The sequence below is a fragment of the Cervus elaphus genome, chromosome 19 (genome assembly GCF_910594005.1).
Source record: "Cervus elaphus chromosome 19, mCerEla1.1, whole genome shotgun sequence".
Taxonomy (NCBI): Eukaryota; Metazoa; Chordata; class Mammalia; order Artiodactyla; family Cervidae; genus Cervus; species Cervus elaphus.
This window is the reverse complement of record NC_057833.1, coordinates 61,919,947-61,941,485: the sequence shown is the minus strand read 5'-3', so window position 1 is coordinate 61,941,485 and position 21,539 is coordinate 61,919,947. Positions and strand designations below refer to the sequence as shown.

The 21,539-nt window shown below is 41.5% G+C and overlaps 1 protein-coding gene across 1 annotated transcript in view; it reads left to right on the top strand.

Annotated features, from left to right (window-relative positions):
- Positions 1 to 21,539, top strand: part of KCNH8 (potassium voltage-gated channel subfamily H member 8) — a 446,029-nt gene that overhangs the window by 351,409 nt on the left and 73,081 nt on the right. The window contains exon 11 of the mRNA XM_043875194.1: positions 6,193 to 6,407. Within this exon, the coding sequence (XP_043731129.1) occupies positions 6,193 to 6,407 (215 nt within the window). The remainder of the gene's footprint in view (positions 1 to 6,192; positions 6,408 to 21,539) is intronic.

Below are 21,539 nucleotides of genomic sequence, written 5' to 3'. Positions count from 1 at the left end.
ACAGAACAATTTGTGAAGATTTTGTATCACAAGTTGACTTCAACTATTAAGATGCAGTCAGTGTTTGTTGAAATGTAAAGGTCAGCTAACAACAGATGACATGCAGGGTTAATGTAGAAAAGTTCCTATCTATTGATACAATTTTATGTGTACCTCTTTTAAAAATCATTTTCATTTGTTTATCTTTTCAGCTCATATTTCTTGAGGGTCTATGAATGAATCAGGTAAACAGGTAAACAATATATTTTGAACGCCAGTGCAGAACCCCAGTGTTTAGAATTTATGTCAATTAAAAGTGACTAATGCAGCATTTTTCATTTTTTTAAATTTTCATATTCAAGAACCTAATTTTATGGAGAACTTAACTCTTTACAAAATATTTTCACATGTGGGACCTTCGTTAAGTTTTCCTAACATGAAGAGACAGATGAGAGGTGTGTTTTTTCCCCAAGATCAAAGCTAACCTCGGTCTTCAGACTGTCCAGTGCACTTTCCCCCTCTACACAATGCTTTTTTAAAAATTAATTCATTTTTTAATTGAAGGCTAATTGCTTTACAGAATTTTGTTGTTTTCTGTCAAACCTGAACATGAATCAGCCACAGGTATACACATGTCCCCTCCTTCTTTAACCTCCCGCCCCACCCCACCCCTCTAGCTGATACAGAGCCCGTTTGAGTTTCCTGCAACTTACAGCAAATTCCTGTTGGCTGTCAATTTTACATGTGGTCATGTAAGTTTCCATGTTACTCCATACATCTCACTGTCTCCCCTCTTGCCATGTCCAGAAGTCTGTTCTCTATGTCTTAAACAATGCCTTTTATTCTCTGTGACCATTGTAAGTATGCAGTCAGTCAATTTTCAGTGTAAGCTTCAGGATAGGTTCTATTTTGTATGAGAACTAACACTGATTGCTTCCCTGATATGAGCCGAGTGTTATGTGTCCACTATCCAATTCCAATCTTGCAGCCCTATTAGGCTGCTGTGATGATCCCAGTTAGAGGTGCAGAGATGGAGGCAGCTGGGGATGAAACACTGACATGCTTTTCTCTGCTTCCTGATGACTTCCGTTGACCACTTATCAGAGGAGAGGTGGGGCTTGCCTTCCAAAGTTTGGATTCAACTCTTAATTTACCCCCTTATATTTTTCTCCTTTTTTTTTGTTTTGATGTGGACCACTTAAAAAAGAATCTTTATTGAATTTGTTACAATATTGCTTCTCTTTCATGTTTTGGCTTTTTGGCCACAAGGCGTGTGGGATCTTCACTCCCTGACGGGGATAGAGCTGGAACCCGCTGCCCTGGAGGGTGGAGACTCAACCACTGGACTGCTGGGGAGTCCTGTGGTTTTCTCCTTGATAGAAAGGCCTGGAATAGTGACTAAATAAAGTAGCAACAAGCTGGGCTCGGTGTGGCCAGCTTGTTATCGGTGTGAGGGTGAGCCTCTATATACGTGTGTTTTCAAAGAGGAGAATTGAACACTCTTTCCTGCCCATTTATCCACTCGGTGAAGTTAAAAACCTGTCATTCCATCATGTTTTATTCAAAATTAAAAGTGAGAATCCTTTGAAAATTTGCTTCGAAAACCTTGCTCCAATCATAAAATATTTTTCTGTGGGTTTCCTTAGTACCACTGTAAGTTTTGTAGCCTGCCTGTTGACACAGCCTGCTTTTAAAAGGGCATTTAGTGCCATTTCCATCAACATGAATGGACTCAGAGATTGTCATACCAAGTGAAATAAGTCAGACAAAGAAATAAATATCACAGGATATCGTTTATATGTGGAATCTTAAAAAAACTGGTACAAATGACCTTATTTACAAAACAGAGACACCCACCTAGAAAACAAACTTCTGGTTACAGGGGAAAAAGGGAAGGAGGGATAAATCGGGAGACTAAGAGTGACCTGTGCCCACTGCCGTATGTGAAAACAATGACCAGTGAGGGTCTGTGGTACAGCTCAGGAAACTCCATCCAGTGCTCTGTAGTGACCTTGATGGGAAAGAAACCCAAAAAAGAGTGGATATGCGAATATGTATAACTGATTCATTCTACTTCCACCTGAAACTAGCACATCAGTGTAAAACAACTATAATCCCATAAAAATTAATCAAAATAAAAAATAAAAGGGCATTTAGTTATTTTTCTAGCAACTTACGGTTTGATATACATGTAAGTAAATTAATGCAGCATTTTCAGATGTATATATTATGGGTTTTTCCATAATTGTGCTGAATGTTTAAATTTGGTAACTAGCAACAATTCCAGGAATGGAATATGAGGGCATTATCCCTGACATTACATCACAGTAGGTACAAATTTGACAGCTTCAATGTAAATACAATTGTTTGTAATACACGATTCTGTTGGATTTTCTTCTTTCAAAAAAACTTCTGAAAGAAAATGAAGTCACTCAGCTGTGTCTGACTCTTTGTGACCCCATGGATTGTAACCCGCCAGGCTCCTCCGTCCATGGGATTTTCCAAGCAAGAATACTGGAGTAGGTTGCCGTTTCCTTCTCCAGGGTATCTTCCCCACCCAGGGATCGAACTAAGGTCTCCTGCGTTGCAAGCAGACGCTTTACCATCTGAGCCACCGGGGAAGCCTGGTGGCCTGTACTAACAACTAAAATGCTTAAGCCATTGCCTTGTGCCTCCGGCCCTGATTTCCTCCATCACTTGAGCTGCCTATATTTAACATTTTCACATCTTTGCTGGTACCCTGTACCTCTTAAAAGTGATTAAATGCATGTGGCCCTTCTAAACATGCCTATGTGGTATCAGGACCAAGCCCAAACAAATATAATAAATTATTAATATTTTCTCTCTGTGATTAACATTATCTTAATGGAGATCAACTGTTTTACTTTTCCTATGGTAGTATTGTCTTATCAGCCAATATAAATCAATATTGACTCTGATAAACTTTAGCACATTGCTTAAACATAGATATTTAATACATGTTCACTCTGCCAACAAAATGAATTAATACATAATATTGTAAAGGAAACCTATCACCAAGCACCTGTCAAGTCAAAATTTATTCAAGCAATTCCATTGTCTAATCAATTGTTGACGGCATCTCTTAATCTGATGCAGTTGATAGAGAGGCAGGGATTTGTTACAGGTATAGAATTTGTTTGCCTGCACACCTTCATTTCATGTCCCAGTAATTGTGTTTTCCCACCAAGGTCTTCACTGTGATTTAACGGAAGATGACAAAGCTCCAGTGAATGCGCTGCTCTCAGATGGCGTTAGTCTGCCTAATTACAATTAAACATAAGTTATGGCTCTAACCAGGAAGGTTTGCAGATGCCTCCCATCAACTTTTTTTTTTCGCCCAATGGAAGAATTACTGATTAGTAAATATCAGAAACTGAATTCTGGGTAATAGAGACTGTGTGCTGTGCTGGGCTTAGTTGCTCAGTCGTGTCTGACTCTGCGACCCCGTGGACTGCAGCCCACCAGGCTCCTCTGTCCATGGGATTCTCCAGGCAAGAATACTGGAGTGGATTACCATGCCCTCCTCAGGGATCTTCCCAACCCAGGGATTGAACCCAGGTCTCCCGCATTGCAGGCAGATCCTTCACCATCTGAGCTACCGGGGAAGCCCAAGAATACTGGAGTGGGTAGCCTATCCCTTCTCCAGGGGATCTTCCCGACCCAGGAATTGTCCCAGGGTCTTCTGCATTGCAGGTGGATTCTTTACCAGCTGAGCTACCAGGGAAGCCCCAGTAGAGACTGCAAGGGACCACAAAAACCTTCTCTTCCTTTAGAAATAAGGATACTGAAGCCCAGAGTAATTAAGAAACTTAGATCTAGGCTCTAAATCTAGATAGTGAGTAATCCACAAAGTTGTAAAATTAGTGAGGGTGAAAATTAGGCTCCACACAAGGCCCAGCACACAGGTCAGCGATCTATAAATATCCACTGAATAGATGAAAAACCAGAATTCTTTCTAGGATGCCAAGTTAGCAAGATGCTGGGGCCTTTGTGGCTGAAATCACTGTTCCATGGCCACTCAAGGAACAAGAGTAGGATGACCCTAACGTTTTTCCAAACACCAATAGAAAATGTGAATTCTCATCATGGCAGCCTGGTGCGTCAAGGTAAATTCTCCTCAGGGATGCAAAGCTTGGGGCTTCCCCAGTGGCTCAGCAGTAAAGAATCTGCCTGCAATGCAGGAGACCTGGGTTTGATCCCTGGGTCGGGAAGATCCCCTGGGGGAGGGCATGGCAACCCACTCCAGTCTTCTTGCCTGGAGAATCCCGTGGACAGAGGAGGCTGGCGGGCTGCAGTCCACGGGGTCACACAGAGCCGGTCACGACTGAGTGGCCAAGCAGCCTCAGCATATAAAACTTGAAAATGTGCTGTATTCAGTCCAGCCTGGCCATATTTACATTTTACATCAGGACTTGACTTTGAATTTTTGAGCATTAATTTAGATTTCTAACAAAACATGCAAGAAGAAAAAATTGCCAAGTTAGTATTGCTGACAATAAATTCTTCAGCACCATGTGCTATTTATTCTCTCAGTGTCTATAAATATAGAGTTTAGTCTTTTTTCTTCTGCCAAATAGGCTCGACTTCAAGGTTTTAAAAAGATAATACCTAGAAATAATTCAATAATTTGAGTTTTTGGTCTGCCACAAATACTTATGAATGTCTCAGATATTCATGGATAAGTTGGCACATCTCCTTTTACTGTCAAGTTCAATAAAACAGACTTTTATTGAAGCCTCCTGCATGCCAGGAACTGTTTCCAGAAATTCTGAGCAAAATAAAAAATAAACATTTAGAAGTTTAAAAATTAATTGAATGAAGAATGGTTGGGACAGTTTGTTCTACAACATTCCAAAGATATTATTTGCTTGGTGGGTTTTGGCTGGCAAATTGTTGGCTGTTGGTTCCCTACAAAATGGAACAAAGTGACCATTTGGAAAAATAAAGCACAGGCATGATAATGTTTGAGAACAAAGATAAAGCAGAAACTCCTGAGTTGTAGCCTTGAGTCCAAGGCCAGTGTTCTTTGTGAACTTGGTCATATTACCTCAGCTTTTAACCTCAGCTTGTCTGAGAACTGAATGAATTTCCTTTCAGATTTCTCACACGGACGCTGAGTGCATTAATGGCTCTGTCTAAAATAAAACTGATGCTGTAATCAGCTCTTTGCCAGCACTTACAATTATGCTCACCTTCCTGCTAGGTTAGACTGATTCAAATCAAGTTCAAAATTTTAAGATTCAGAGAAATTGTCCAATATGATCTAATCAGCAAACTCAAGGAGATAAGCTGGGTCCCAGTTTAAGACCGATGGGCAGAGGTGTTACAGACAAATATCAGAGGTGCTGGCGCTGGGGTGAGAGAGAATGTGAACAAAGTCGTGTCAGACCCTTTCTCCTGCAGTGGAAGGGCTCACAGTTTTTATTTATTCACTTTCTTTTCTTGCTGGAGAAAATGGGGTTTTCACACTGTCACGGAGCATTAGAACTGTGCCCTTTTTTATGTTCTGCATTTTTATGTAGTAGATTTCACTGTTCACGATGCCCAGGAGTTGCCTTCGCCTCTCGACTCTCCCCCTTCACACCCGCCCCCCGTCTTGCAGACGTGTTCAGAGATAAATAAAACAACTGGAATGTATTAGAAAGCAGATGGTGATGCTTATATTATTGTCCAAAGTATTAGAATCAACATGATTAATATACCTCTTGATGGTCTTACTTCAAAATCCCGAAACATTTTTACTCAGAAAAACTGAGGCATTATTATTTCCTTTGAATAATTAAAGCAGTTGTGACCAAAAACCTCAACTGCTTTGTCTAAAGTTGTTTACCGAATCCTGCGGGGCACCTGACGTGAGCCCATGTGTGACCTACGATTTCTAACTCCCCGTCTCCTAGGCTTTATTCTCGAGAAGAGTTTTCTCGACTGGGTATGGTTCAGAGTACCAAGGGACGTTTGGCAATGTCTGCAGATACTTGGGGCTGTTATCTCTGGGGGTGGGTGATGTGAGATGCCACTGAAGATTCCACCCTGTACAGAATGATGGGGCCCCAAATCTCAACCCTGCCGAGGCTGAGAAACCCTGCCCCAGATAAAGGTTCCTCTCCCCTTTGAGTGCAATTTCAGAGAAACGAAGCCTGTAAATCAAATGACGTCTTTCAAGCGACATGTCTCTTTTCTCACTGTTTCAAGGGAAAGGAGATTTAATTGGAGCCAATCTATCAATTAAGGACCAAGTGATCAAGACCAACGCGGATGTGAAGGCGCTAACCTACTGCGATCTCCAGTGTATCATCCTCAAAGGGCTCTTTGAGGTGCTGGACCTTTACCCAGAATACGCTCACAAATTTGTGGAAGACATTCAGCATGACCTCACATACAACCTTCGAGAAGGTCACGAGAGTGATGTAAGTCTCCCTTCTAATTCCTGCTGAGACCCAAACACACAGGGCCTGGAGATCATTTATAACAGCAAAGAACATGTTCTGACCTCACTTCAAAAAGTCTCTGAGCAGATAAGGTGGAACTGTCCAGTCACTAATTGAGCAATTAGGTAATTAGCCAGGAGTCAAACCGGGAGCATGTTATCAATATTTTAGAAAAGTATGATTTATGGAGGAGTTCTCTTAATTTTTTTCTTGTTTATTTTCTTTGCTTATAACCAGGATGAATGTCAGGGACATATAATATTTAGCTAGAGAGGTGTGATTTCTCCTGAACTTAAAGATTTCCAGATAGGGTATATGGTTCGGAGCTTGCTGCATGCGTGTGTATTCCCTACTCCACTGGCTTGACATGCATTTTGCTTAAGAATATCTTTTTATTTGTTAACCGTGACTCAAAACAGTCTATCTTAAAATGAGTAAATATGTATGAGAGGATTCAAACCCAAGGTTGTCACCCTGGAAGCATAATGAACATTTTATGAAATTATATATTTGCTACATGTTTCGTTTATACAAACAGCTTTCCTGTCAAATATGTACCAAACTGTGTCCTGTGATTAAGCCGCTCGTGAACATGACTTCATTAAATGTGTCAGAGACAAATGACTTAATAGGAATGATTGTTGGAAGGCAGGCCAGAGCATGTATGTATATCGCTCTCTATCAGCAGACGCCTTCATCTGCTGCCTTCAGCTCTGACCCACATACTTACTATACTCGATTTTTCCCCTAAGGGTTTAAGAAGCGAGGCTCTTGTTTTGGCTAACCCATATTGTGGGGACATCGTCATCAGCATCCTCCAGATTATCGGGAAAGAAGGAATCCAAGTTGTATGACTTCCTCTTGGTTGAGGATATCAAATGGCAGGCAGAACGTAGGTGGTACCCCTTTCTGAAGTTCAGGATTACCGGATTTGAATGTGCACATCTCTCCATGGATGGTGGCAAACAGCAAAGGAGGTGTAAATATTTATTTCAAAACTTTTTGTGTTAAGGACTCTGTCAGTGTAAAACATTTTATCTAGTGCCGAAAGCCACTGTTGAAGCTAAGTGTCAGTCAGATTTTACAGGATGGAAAACAGGTGCAGAATGGTTAAGTAACATGTGTGTGATCACACACAGGCCTCTCTGTCCATGGAAATTTCCAGGCAAGAATACTGGAGTGGGTTGCCATGGGTTATATAGCAACCCACATATATATATATCCCCTTCCAGGGTATCTTTCTGACCCAGGGATTGAACCCCACGTCTCCTGCATTGGCAGTCAGATTCTTTACCACTAGCAAAGAAATAGCTAACATGTCCTCAACATGGACAAATGGAAAATATTGGCTCTCAACCCCAAGTTTTGTTTCATTCAATTACGTTTAAAGAGTCTTACCTTTAATCCATTTTTTAATCCTCTTTTTGTCTTTGCTGAAACATTCATCACAGTGATTTTACGCCTCCAGTGTCTGAACGGCCAGTGAGACTGTTTTCTTTATCTGTTATTTCTTTTGGGGTTTTGTTTTTTTGCTTTTGAGGTCACTTGCCCTCCCCTACTATTTTTCAAACAGATATCATGACTTTCCTTCAGTGTAGATGTTGTTTATGAAAAAAGTAAAGTCGCTCAGTCATGTCCGACTCTTTCCAACCCCATGGACTGTAGCCTGCCAGGCTCCTCCTTCCATGGGATTTTCCAGGCAAGAATGCTGGAGTGGGTTGCCATTTCCTTCTCGCGGGGATCTTCCTGACCCAAGAATCGAACCCAGGTCTCCCACACTGTAGGCAGACTCTTTACCATCTGAGCCACCCATGAAAAAAGGGTTCCTATTATTTTCCTTCTAGTAGGGCTATGTTTTCCTGGGACAGGCAGAGATCACCCAACAAATCGCTTTCGTCCTGTCTACAGTTCCTCCTCGGCTTTGTTAGGTTGACCTGCTTTGGTTTTGCGCCGACCCTGGTGGTACAGCTCTCAGTCCTAAGACATGTTTCAGAACCTCAGCTAAACTCCCTGGGTGTTCCCCAAAGCTCCTCCTGTTTGACACGCCTTGACCTCCCGCCTGCGCCTCCCGAGCATCACGCGGGAACCGAATCCCTGGGCTCCTTGGAGACTGCCCCGTGCACCTAAGTGAGGAGCTGGCTGACCCCTGGGGACCACGGGAGAAGCCTCCTCTCTGGGTTCACTCCTCAGATCCCGGAAGTCTGGGGACACATGGATGGCGTTCCTCCAGGAAGACTGTTCCTTTCTCTTCTACTCTATGCGGCCTCACAGTGAAGCCATAGGTTCCCTCAGAAAGACACCTGGATAAACGTGACCCTCGGACCCACAATGCGGGAGACCTGGGTTCAATCCCTGGGGTGGGAAGATCCCCTGGAGAAGGGAAAGGTCACCCATTCCAGGATTCTGGCCTACATACTCATGGCCTTCCATTTTCTCAGGGGTCATAGCCCTTCAAGTCTGACCTGAGTTGGCTGTTCTCCTTTGCTTTTTAAATTGTTATTTTATGTTTTGTCCAGTTTTATAATTATTTTTAGCTCAATATTAGCTATTTCACTATAGCTGAAACAACAGAGAACCCCTTCTGAGCTACATTGTTAAGGGCAAATGGGAACCGGAGCTCTGAAATCTTTATTTATTTTTGAAATCTTTATTTTATATAGTTCCTCATCTTGTATCACTCAAAATTTATATGTACACTATATTCAAGATCCTGGTGGCTCAGTTGGTAAAGAATCCACCTGCAATGCAGGAGACAATCTGCAACGCAGGAGATGTGGGTTCTATCCCTGATTTGGGAAGATCCCCTGGAGGAGGGCCTGGCAACCCACTCCAGTATTCTTGCCTGGAGAATCCCATGGACAGAGGAGCCTGGCAGGCCACAGTCCTTGGAGTTGCAAAGAGTCCAACATGACTTAGCGACAAAACCACCAAGATCCTGGGTTGCTATGCCTTCTAAAGGCTAGGTAAACTTGGACCATACTTACCAATAATTTTATACTCTGGGGGAGAAGTCTTGTGCTATTTTTTTTTATTGGGGTATAATTGCTTTAAATGTTGTATTAGTTTCTGCTGTATGTATGCGTATATCCCCTCCCTCGGTCTTTTTCCCATTGATGCATATATGTAGACTCTTATGCTATTTCTAAGGATACTGTGACTTTGGCGGGGTGTGGGGGTTCTATTCTGACGATTACCTATGACCATGGCTGCAACTGCTCTGGTGTCAGACCAAGGTGGACCCAGCCCCTCTCCTTAATTTCCACACCCACACAAGCAAAAATATCCAATCACACAGAGTTTCTGGTGGGTTGAATCCTTTGTGAAAGTTATGGATTCTAGAAGGAGGAACATTTGCATCATGGAAATGCAAACAGTGTGAATATAACTTCACTCTGTATCCTTGCTCTTAAAGCTCCTATGGCCACTCTGCCACGCTGTTCAGCCCTTTATCTCTGCTCTCCCCTCCTCTCCTGTCTTCATCCTCTGCTTCATCCCCAGATTCCCCACTGTGTCTGATACATTTTAACTCTCTCTTTGATTGGTTTGTGTCTTTCTGATTTTGCCTTCTGGATATATACCTTCTCTCACAAGTGCTTATAAATTATCAGGTGACAGACAGCATTACCAGAATATCTGGATAAACAGTAGGCTGATCGTCAACCCATTTTGAAATAAAAACAAAGAAAGCGTTTTAAGAGATAGTCAAAACGTATGCACGTCACAGTGAGCTATGAATCTAGAACTCTGATGAATTGTGTAACTTTAGAGAGGCAGCTCATCCAGTTAATTAAAATGTATAAAATATGTTCTGAGTTTGTGAAAAGGCAAGCTAGCACTGTCTGACCTCATGCTAATTACTCATTTTATGCACTCAGTATATTTTATATGTTTGCCCTTATTCATATCTCCTGATGACCCCAATAATGACATAGATTAATTTAGCTATTTCTGTCTATGGAGATTATGAGAAATTTGCTTCACAGCTTCTCATGGTAAACTGATTTTAGCACAGACTCGTCTGTTGTTGGTTGTGAAATTTAGTTTGCCTTAACATTAGAATTTTGAGATAAATAATGACTGAAGAACATCTAAAATAATTAATAGTGCTGACAAATTAATAGTGCTGACACACGGAAGATCAGGTACTGATATGGCTGCATGAGATACCTTCTGGGTGTGACATATGGACTCTGACCTGTGGTGTGGCTGTGGAGCGACACACAGCAATGCCAGTTTTACCTTACCGGGGGTTACTCGATAAAATTCTTTTCTTTTTTTCTTTTAAATTTTTTTGGCTGTGCTGCATGGCATACGGGGATCTTAGTTCTCCAACCAGGGTTCAAACCCATGCCCCCTGCAGTGGAAGCATGGATTCCTAACCACTGGACTGCCAGGGAGGTCCTGAAATTTTTTGCCATTTTTTAAATTGAAGTATCGGAGAAGGCACTGGCGACCCACCCCAGTGTTCTTGCCTGGAGAATCCCAGGGACGGGGGAGCCTGGTGGGCTGCCGTCTATGGGGTCGCACAGAGTCGGACACGACTGAAGCGACTTAGCAGCAGCAGTAATTGAAGTATAGTTGACTTACAAAGTTTCAGATATACAACAATCACAGTATAACTGTGATTCAGTTACACATGTGTATGTATTCCTCTTCAGGTTCTTTTCCAGTGCAGGTTATCATATGATACTGAGTATGGTTCCCTTGTTCTGTAGCAGGTCCTTGTTGTTGATCTTATATATAGTGCAGTGTGTTTGTTAATCCCAGACTCCTCATTTATCCCTCCCACTCTCCCTTTGGTCTCCACAGTTTGTTTTCTGTCCCTGTGTCTGTTTCTGTTTTGTAAATACATTTCATTTTTTTAGATTGCACACGTAAGCGATGTCATACGATAGCCTCCAGGTCCATCCACGGTGCTGCAGATGGCGTTACTCTATTCATTCTTATGGCTGAGTAGTATTCCATTGCTTATACATACCACATCTTTTTTATTCATCTGTTGACGGACATTTAGGTTGCTTCCAAATCTTGGCGATTGTAAATGGTGCTGCTGTGAACAGAGGTGGGTGTATCTCTTTGAATTAGAGTTTTCATCTTTCCCAGATACATGCCAAGGAGCGGGGTTGCTGGATCCTATGGTGACTCTAGTTCAGTTTTTAAGGAGCCTTCTGACTCTTCTCTGCAGTGGCTGCACCACTTCACCCCCACACCAGCAGTGTAGGAGGGCTCCCATTTCTCCACGCTCTCTTTACCATTTATGGACTGCAGTTTTTTCCTGATGGCCATTCTGACTGGTGTGAGATGATACCTCATTGTAGTTTTGATTTGCATTTCTCTAATAACTAGTGCTATTGAGCCTCTTTTTGTGTGCCTATTGACCGTTGGTGTGTCTTCTTTGGAGGCATGTTTATTTAGGTCTTCTGACCATTTTTTTGATGGGAAGCTTATTACATTTTAAGTGTGTTGGTTAGTCCATTTTTTCCCTCGGTTTTCAATTATTTCATATAATCTGATCAGCATAAAAAATAAAGTCTCCTCCTTTAGTCTCCCCTTCTCTTTAGTAACAGGACAGAGTTCCCTAGGATCCTGAGGGCCAGTGGCCTCTGGGTCCTGGAAATGCCATCTCTACAACAGGTTACACCGACATTTAGAGAAGATTCCTGAACAGAGACAAGAGTGCCTTGAGGAGCACCCACGTTTAGCAGTTCTTCTCCACTTGTGATGTCTTTGATGCTGTGTGGGTAGTTTATGGTGGGTTGATTCATCTCAATACTCCAAACCCCTGAGCAATACATTCTCCACACACCAAGCACCAGGCCTCGATAGTGTAGCTACGAAACTGCACACTCCATAGTCTTGACTCTTGAGTGAAACAAGCACATTTATAGACACAATTAATGGAAAGCTTCCCAGAGTGGTCACATGCATTAGATAACACCTGTATGTTAAACATAATTAAATAAAAAAGTTTCATACTCACAAAGAGTCAACTTGCTTTCACCCGCCTGTAGGTTGTGTATAAGAGGGGAGTTACACGCTGAGACGTTGCTCCCTGACCATGACCAGAAAAAAGTGATGTAATGGTTCTCCCTGCATCTATTCTTTGTCTTTAAATTGAGTTATAATTAACACACAATATTAAATTAAGATGTTCAACATAGTGATTCAGTATTTTTAGATCTTGTAAAATGATCACTACAATAAACCATCCAGCACCACACAAAGTTATTGCAATATTATTGACTATATCCCCCATGTGTAATCTTGTACCCCTGTGACTTATTTAGTTTGTGGCCAGAAGTTTATTTTTTTTTCATGTAGCCATAAGTTTCTACCTCTTAACCCCTTTCACCTTTTTATTCCACACCCAAACCCTCTCCCCTCTGGCAACCACTAGTGTGTTTCTGTCTTATTCTGTTTTGTTCTTTTGTTTTCTCCTTTAGCTTCTACCTATAAGTGAAATCAAACAGAATGTGTTTCCTCCCTGACTTACTTCACATAGCGAAATACCCTCCAGGTTCAGCCCTGCTGCTACAAGGGCTGGGATCTTATCATTTTTATGGCTGAGTAGTATCCCACTGGCAGCACACCACGCCTTCTGTATCCATGCATGTATTGATGGACACCTAGGTGTTTCCTGGTCTTGGTTGTAGTCAGCAGTGCTGCAGTGATTACAGGGGTGCATATATCTTTTCATATTGGTGTTTTCATTTTCAGATAAATACTCAGAATTGTTGGATCATACACAACTGAGCACACACCTGGTATTTCTATTTTAAGTTTTCTGAGTCGCTTCCACACTGCTTTCTTTAGGAGCCATATTTACATTTAATTTCCACCAACAGCACCTGAGGGTTCCCTCTTCTCCACAGCCTTGCCAACACCTGTCATTTATGTCTTCTTGTATGACAAGCATTCTTACAGGTGTGAGCTGACAGCTCATTTTGCCAGTGATAGTTATTTGAGCATCTTCTCATGTGCCTGTTGGCCTTCTGCATGTCTTCTTTGGAAACCTGTCGGTTTTAGGTCTTCTGCCCATTGTTTAATTGGGATGTTTGGGGTTTTGATATAGAGTTATATGAATTCCTTCTATATTTTTGTATCAATCCTTTCTTGGAATTATGATTTACAAATCAGTTTAGTTCAGTCGCTCAGTCATGTCTGACTCTTTGTGACCCCATGAATAGCAGCACACCAGGCCTCCCTGTCCATTACCGACTCCCAGAGTTTACTCAGACTCAAGTCCATCGCGTCAGTGATGCCATCCAACCATCTCCTCCTCTGTCGTCCTCTTCTCCTCCTGCCCCCAGTCCCTCCCAGCATCAGGGTCTTTTCCATGAGTCAGCTCTTCACATCAGGTGGCCAAAGGATTGGAGTTTCAGCTTCAGCATCAGTCCTTCCAATGAACACCCAGGACTGATCTCCTTTAGGATGGACTGGTTGGATCTCCTTGCAGTCCAAGGGACTCTCAAGAATCTTCTCCAACACCACAGTTCAAAAGCATCAATTCTTCAGTGCTCAGCTTTCTTCACAGTCCAACTCTCACATCCATACATGACCACTGGGAAAACCATAGCCTTGACCAGACAGACCTTTGTCGGCAAAATAATGTCTCTGCTTTTTAATATACTGTCTAGGGTGATCATAACTTTCCTTCCAAGGAGTAAGCGTCTTTTTAATTTCATGGCTGCAACCACCATCTGCAGTGATTTTGGAGCCCAGAAAAATAAAGTCAGCCACTGTTTCCCCATCTATTTGCCATGAAGTGATGGGACTGAATGCCATGATCTTAGTTTTCTGAATGTTGAGCTTTAAGCCAACCTTTTCACTCTCCTCTTTCACTTTCATCAAGAGGCTCTTTAGTTCTTCCCCACTTTCTGTCATAAGGGTGGTGTCATCTGCATATCTGGTTATTGATATTTCTCCCGGAAATCTTGACTCCAGCCTGCGCTTCTTCCAGCCCAGCATTTCTCATGATGTACTCTGCATATAAGTTAATAAGCAGGGTGACAATATACAACCTTGACGTACTCCTTTTCCTATTTGGAACCAGTCTGTTGTTCCATGTCCAGTTCTAACTGTTGCTTCCTGACCTGCATACAGGTTTCTCAAGAAGCAGGTCAGGTAGTCTGGTATTCCCATCTCTTTCAGAATTTTCCACAGTTTATTGTTATCTACAGAGTCAAAGGCTTTGGTATAGTCAAGAAAGCAGAAATAGATGTTTTATTGGAACTCTCTCACTTTTTCGATGATCCAGCAGATATTGGCAATTTGATCTCTGGTTCCTCTGCCTTTTCTAAAACCAGCTTGACCATCTGGAAGTTCATGGTTCACGTGTTGCTAAAGCCTAGTTTGGAGAATTTTAAGCATTACTTTATTAGCGTGTGAGATGAGTGCAATTGTGCGGTAATTTGAGCATTCTTTGGCATTGCCTTTCTTTATGATTGGAATGAAAACTGACCTTTTCCAGTCCCGTGGCCACTGCTGAGTTACCATTGCTGGCATACTGAGTGCAGCACTTTCACAGCATCATCTTTCAGGAGTTGAAATAGCTCAACTGGAATTCCATCACCTCCACTAGCTTTGTTCATAGTGATGCTTCCTAAGGCCCACTTGATTTCACATTCCAGGATGTCTGGCTCTAGGTGAGTGATCACACCATCATGATTATCTGGGTTGCGAAGATCTTTTTTGTACAGTTCTTCTGTGTATTCTTGCCACCTCTTCTTAATGTCTTCTGCTTCTCTTAGGTCCCTAGCATTTCTGTCCTTTATTGTGCCCATTTTTGCATGAAAAATTCCCTTGGTATCTCTAATTTTCTTGAAGAGATCTCTAGTCTTTCCCATTCTATTGTTTTCCTCTATTTCTTTGCACTGATCGCTGAGGAAGGCTTTCTTATCTCTCCTTGCTATTCTTTGGAACTCTGCATTCAAATGGGCATATCTTTCCTTTTCTCCTTTGCTTTTCACTTCCTTTCTTTTCACAGCTATTTGTAAGTCCTCCTCAGATAGTCATTTTGCTTTTTTTCATTTCTTTTTCTTGGGGATGGTCTTGATTCCTGTCTCCTCCTGTACAATGTCATGAACCTCCACCCATAGTTCCTCAGGCACTCTGTCTATCAGATCTAGTCCCTTAAATCTATTTCTCACTTCCACTATATAGTCATAAGGGGTTTGATTTAGGTCATACCTGAATAGTCTAGTGATTTTCTCCACTTTCTTCAATTTCAGTCTGAATTTGGCAATAAGAAATTCATGATCTGGGCCACAGTCAGCTCCCGGTCTTGTTTTTGCTGACTATAGAGCTCCTCCATCTTTGGCTGCAAAGAATATAATCATAATATATAATTTGTAATAAAATTTACAAATACCTTCTCCCATTCAGTGGTTGTCTTTTGGTTTTGTTGATAGTCTCCTCCCCATGTAAAAGCTTCTTAGTACAATACAGTCCCATTTGTTTACTTTTGCTTTTGTTTCCTTTACTTGAGGAGACATATCAAAAAAAAAAAAAAAAATACTGCTAAGATTGATGTCAAAGAAGTTCCTGACTGCTTTCTTCCAGGAGTTTTAGGTCTTACATTTAAATCTTTAGTCCATTTTGAGTTTATTTCTGTATAAGGTATAAAAAAGTGATCCGATTTCATTTTTTTGCTTGTAGCTGTCCACTTTACACAATACCATTTTTTGAAGAGACATTTACCCTGTTGAATAATCCTTCCTCCTTTGTCATAGATTAATTGACCATATATGTGTGGGCTGACCTCTGGCTCTCTATTCTGTTCCTTTGAGCTTTATGTCTGTTTCTGTGCCAGCACCGTGCTCTTTGATTACTAGGTCTGTAACATAATTTCAGGTCTGGGAGCATGATTATCTTCAGCTTTGTTCCTCTTTCTCAAAATTGCATTGGTTATTGGAGACTTTTTGTGGTTACAAAAACATTTTAGGATTTTTTTATTCTAGTTTTGTGAAAAATGTCATTGATATTCTGATAGGGATTGCATTGAATCTGCAGATTACTCTATGTAGTGTGACCATTTTAATGATATTGATTCTTCCAGTCCATGTTGTTGTCGTTGTTTAGTTGCTCAGTTGTGTCTGACTGTTTTGCAACCCCATGGACTGTAGCCCACCAGGCTCCTCTGTCAGAGATCTTCCAGGCTAGAATACTAGAGTGGGTTGCCATTTCCTTCTCCAGGGAATCTTCCCACCCCAGGGATCAAGCTTGTATCTCCTGCATTGGCAGGTGGATTCTTTACCACTGAGCTGCCAGGGATGCCCCCATCAATCCATGAGCACAGCATAATTTTCCACTTGTCCATGTTATCTTTCTTTCCTCAATGTCTTACAGTTTTTAAAACACAAGTCTTTCACCTCCTTGGTTAAATTTATCCCTAAGTATTTTATTCTCTTTGTTGAAGGTATAAATGGGATTGTTTTCTTTTATTTCTCTTCCTGATAGTTTGTTATTAGTGTATGCAGTAGATTTCTGTATATTAATTTTTTATCTTGCTACTTTACTTATTTATTAGTTCTAACAGTTTTTTGGGGGGGGGACAGTTCTATATATAGTATATGCTATCTAGAAATAGTGAAAGTTTTACTTCTTCTTTAATTTAGATGACTTTTTTCTTTTTCTTTTCTGATTGCCATATCTAGGACTTCCAATACTATGCTGAATAAAAGAGATGAGAGTGGGCCTTGTCATCTTGTTCTTTAGTTTAGAAGGAAACCTTTCAGCTTTTCACCAGAGTATGGTGTAAGCTGTGAATTTGTCATATGTGGACTTTATGATGTTGAGGGTGCATGCATGCTGCTGCTGCTGCTGCTGCTAAGTCACATGCATGCTAAGTCACTTCAGTTGTGTGACTCTTTGCGACCCTATGGACTGTAGCCCACCAGGCTCCTCTGTCCATGCAATTCTCCACGCAAGAATACTGGAGTGGCGTGCCCTGCCCTCCTCCAGGGCTTCTTTTCAATTCAGGGAAGGAACTCACATTTCTTACATCTCCTACATTGGCAGGTGGATTCTTTACCACTAGCACCACCTGGGAAGCCCACATTCCCTATGTGTCTATTTTTTCTAGAGTTTTTATCCTAAACGCATGTAGAATTTTTTTCTGTATCTTGAATAAGTGGCGTTGTGGGGTGTGGGAGCATCCCCTGTGCAGACTCCTTGCCCTCATCCTTATCTCTACTCTTAAACCCTTACCAGCCTCTTTCCTCAAGTCTGTGGGAGAAACTCTTTCAAAATATAAATTGGATCATGTCATTCAGTTGCTTGAAGTATTTCAGTGGGCCCTCACAAACTGTTAGTAAAAACCAGACTTCTTACCATGACTTTCAAGATTCTCTGCCTTCCAACTCCTGCCTGTCTTTCAGTGTTGTCTCAGGCATCTGAGGTCCTCTTGTGTCCAGCATTACATCTGGTGCCTTTGACAGTTTTTATTTGTTTGTTTTATTTCTCCGCGGCTGGGTCTTGGCGGCTGCGCAGGCTGTTCTGTAGCTGCGGAGAGCGGGGCTACCCGCCGGTGGAGCGCGTTCTCGTGGCGGCGTCCCCGCTGCAAAGCGCAGACTCCGGGGGCGCGGGCACTGGGCGTGGGGCGCAGGCTCAGCAGTTGCCGTGATACGGGCTCGGTGGCTCCGCGGCGCGTGGGCTCCTCCCGGATCAGGGATCAAACCCGTGTCTCCTGCCTCGGCAGGCGGACTCCTTACCACTGAGCCACAGGGAAGCCCTCCGTCCGATGCCATCTGGTGTCCAGCGTCGCACCCCAACAAACTGGCTCGCTTGCTTTTCCTTACGTGCGCCGGGTTCCACCTGCCTCATGCCTCGGGGCCTTTGCATGACTGTCTTTTGTTTATGCACTGGCGCTCCTCGGTCCTTACCTGACCGTCTGCTGGAGCTGGCCTCTCCCGGTTGTCCCGTCACTTCACCGTATTTATCTTTTTCATAGCCTTTAACAAGATCTCAGTTAGTTGATACGTATGTTTTCTTGTTCATCGTCACATTCTCCTGCCCGAATGTCTATGAAGGCTTTGTCTTGTTCTATGTGTATCTTCAGTGCCTAAATCAGAGCATAATGCAGAATCAGCGTTTAATATTTATTTAATACCTGAATGAGTAAATGTCAGAAATTTAGTTTAGAACCTGGAACCTATGTGAAATGAATTGATAAAATGAATAAATTACTGAAGCCAGCAGCCTATATAGCCAGTAAATGAAGATATGGAAATTTGGAATTACGTATCTTAGAAGTAACAAAACCAAAAACAGTGACAGTAGTAGGAATTGAAAGAACTGCTAAATTGCAAAACAGATTTTTTTCACTTCCCCTAAGTTCAAGACAAGAGGTTTTCAAAAGGTGTAGAAGAATAATAGGGGAAAAAAAAAAAAAGATAGGGAAAAAAAAAAAACGTCTTGCTGCATAGGTAATGTAATTTCTCCAGGTGGTTTGGAATGCTAGGTTGTATTAAGATGAAAAAACAATATCTCTTCAAATCTAAGCTAACACACATATTTTCTATAGAAAGATTAACTATGACAACACTTATACCTTCAGAAAATAGAGAATCAATATTGTTAAACGTAAAATCATTCTCAACGGTTATTCACCTCATTTTTATTGCCCAGAGCATGCGGCCACTAATTTTTTGGTTGAGACAAACATGTGGAAAATTCCAGAGTCTAATAGAGAATCTTATCTATGGTTATAAAATATTTAATCGGAATGCAATACACATCTGTTGCCCTTAGTGGTAAACAGGCATAAGGTCTGTAATATATATGATGGTCAAGCGTGCCTCATATCTCTTAATCAGAATTAGCCTCAATGGCACTGGAATATGAATTTATATTTCTATTTGGGTATGGACCCCATGTCTTTAATATGCAAAGGTGAATCTTTATTTTGAGTTTTATGTTTTCAGAAGGCAGCCCTATCTCAAATGCAAATCTTCTTGGGAAAAGCCTCTAATTCCTGGGCGCTAAGTTGTGCTGACTTGGATCTCTTGTCACTAGACAGTCTCTTCTATAATTAAGCTGTACTCTATCCATGAGGTTCAACTCCTTACTTCTTCCCTTAGGTAAAAGACAAGCCTGAATGGCTCGTTCAAGTGCAGTCTGTGATTTACCAATATCTCTGGCTTCCTATATTATAATTTATTTCAAGATTAAACTGAAAAGAGAGTTATTTCCAAAGGAGGGACTTGGTTTAAATTTAGTCCCCATTTCGGTCTGAAATAAGATGGGGCTACTTGGAAGCAATTTTCTTGAAAGTGATTTACTGAATAGTAATAATTTTAAAAATCATATCCGACAGCCCAGATACTTAGCTCTTCCAGAGTAGCCTGTGTGGAGGTGTGCACTGCTAGCGAGCCTCACGTAATAAGAGAACATAATTAATTCCGCACCTTTCTGAGATAATTGTTTGTAGAAAATTGCATATTGAAGGACTCACATGGCATTTTACCATGTCAGCGTTTCTTGTCATCCCAGGCTGAACAGGAATCTTGCCAGTTGTGTATTTTAGAAAACCCTCCCTTGGGAGCAAACCCTTCCTGGAAGTATCTTGAGGTGAACTGTGTACCTGCCCTACATTTTTATGATGCTTGCGACAGTGTCAGACATGCTGTCAATTCTTCGGCACATAACGGTCTGGAAATTTTACTTGCATCCTGTGTATATTTTACTTTCTAAAACACACAAGTGTTTTCCACTGGATTCAGAAGGTGTGGCAAACTCATTGTATTTAGTTGCATTGAGCAACATTAGCTGTATGCAACAAATTCTGATAAATTCTCTTTTCATTTTTATTCTGTTAAAAGTATTTTCTAATTTTCCTTGTTATGGCTTCTTAGGTATACAATCATCATTTAAAAGTGGAAATTTAATTTCTAAATACGTGGGGTTTGGGGCTTTTTAAGTGTCTTTGATATTAACTTCTCATTTAAATGCTTTCTTCCTTGCAGTCACCCTCCGTGTTTTCTCAGCCTTTTAACTTGATTGAAACAGCCAGTGGCTAGGTCAAAGATCTCTTTTGGTAAAGAGACTGCACTTCAAAGTATGTGGGTTATTTTAAATTATCTTTTGATGTTGATTTCTAACATAACTCCACAGTGATAAGAGAACAGACTCTGTATGATTTCAATACCTTTGGACCATGAAATTTTTGCACCTTGTTTTATGTCCCTGGATATGTTCCACTCTCTCCTGGTTTATAGTCTATGGGAACGTGAATAGAATTTGTACCCTGCTATTGTGTGAAAATTGTATAAATCTTAATTATTGGTTCATAGTACTTTTCAGGTCTACCATACCCTTCTACTTTTCTGTTTATTCATTCTATTAATTTTTGACACTTTGATGTTGAAACACTAACTAAAAATCTTAATTTATCCACTTAAAAAATAACTGTAACATATAGTGGAACTATATGTAACTTTGTTCTTATTTTCCAAGTCCCCTATAAATGTGTTATCATACTTTCATAACGTCCAAAAGAAAAAAAGAAGGTGTGGCAAGCTCAGTGCCTTGAAGGAAGGGACGATGTTTCAGCCAGTGTCCTCGGGGCCCAGCTCTGCCTTCAGGCTCGTGGCACTGAGTACGAAGCTCGCTGCTGAATTTCTCACGTGCGGCGACCCACCCAGTTTGCTCCGGCTGCAGCAAAGTCACCCTAGTGTCTCTTCTCTTAGTGGCTGCTCTGCTGACAGCCTCATGCCCGCCACTGTGGTCAATCTTGTACCTGTAGCACCCAACAGTTTTTAACCCAATCACTCACAATATTTTGTTTTATACTGAAAATGCATAATAGGAATAAAAAGTTAATCTTAAGGAGGACTGGACTCCCCAGGACTCGAGTTTACACTCCCCTCTGGCACTGAAGTTTTGTTTCTTCTGCTTGGGCTCTAACTTCAGAGAAATGATGGCTTTATAACCTCCAAAATCTGTAAAGCAAAGATGTTAGCATCAGTTCAGTCAGTTCAGTCGCTCAATCATGTCAGACTCTGCATCCCCATGGACTGTAGCATGCCAGGCTTCCCTGTCCATCACCAACTCCTGGAGCTTACTCAAATTCTTGTCCATCAGGTTGGTGATGCCATCCAACCATCTCATCCT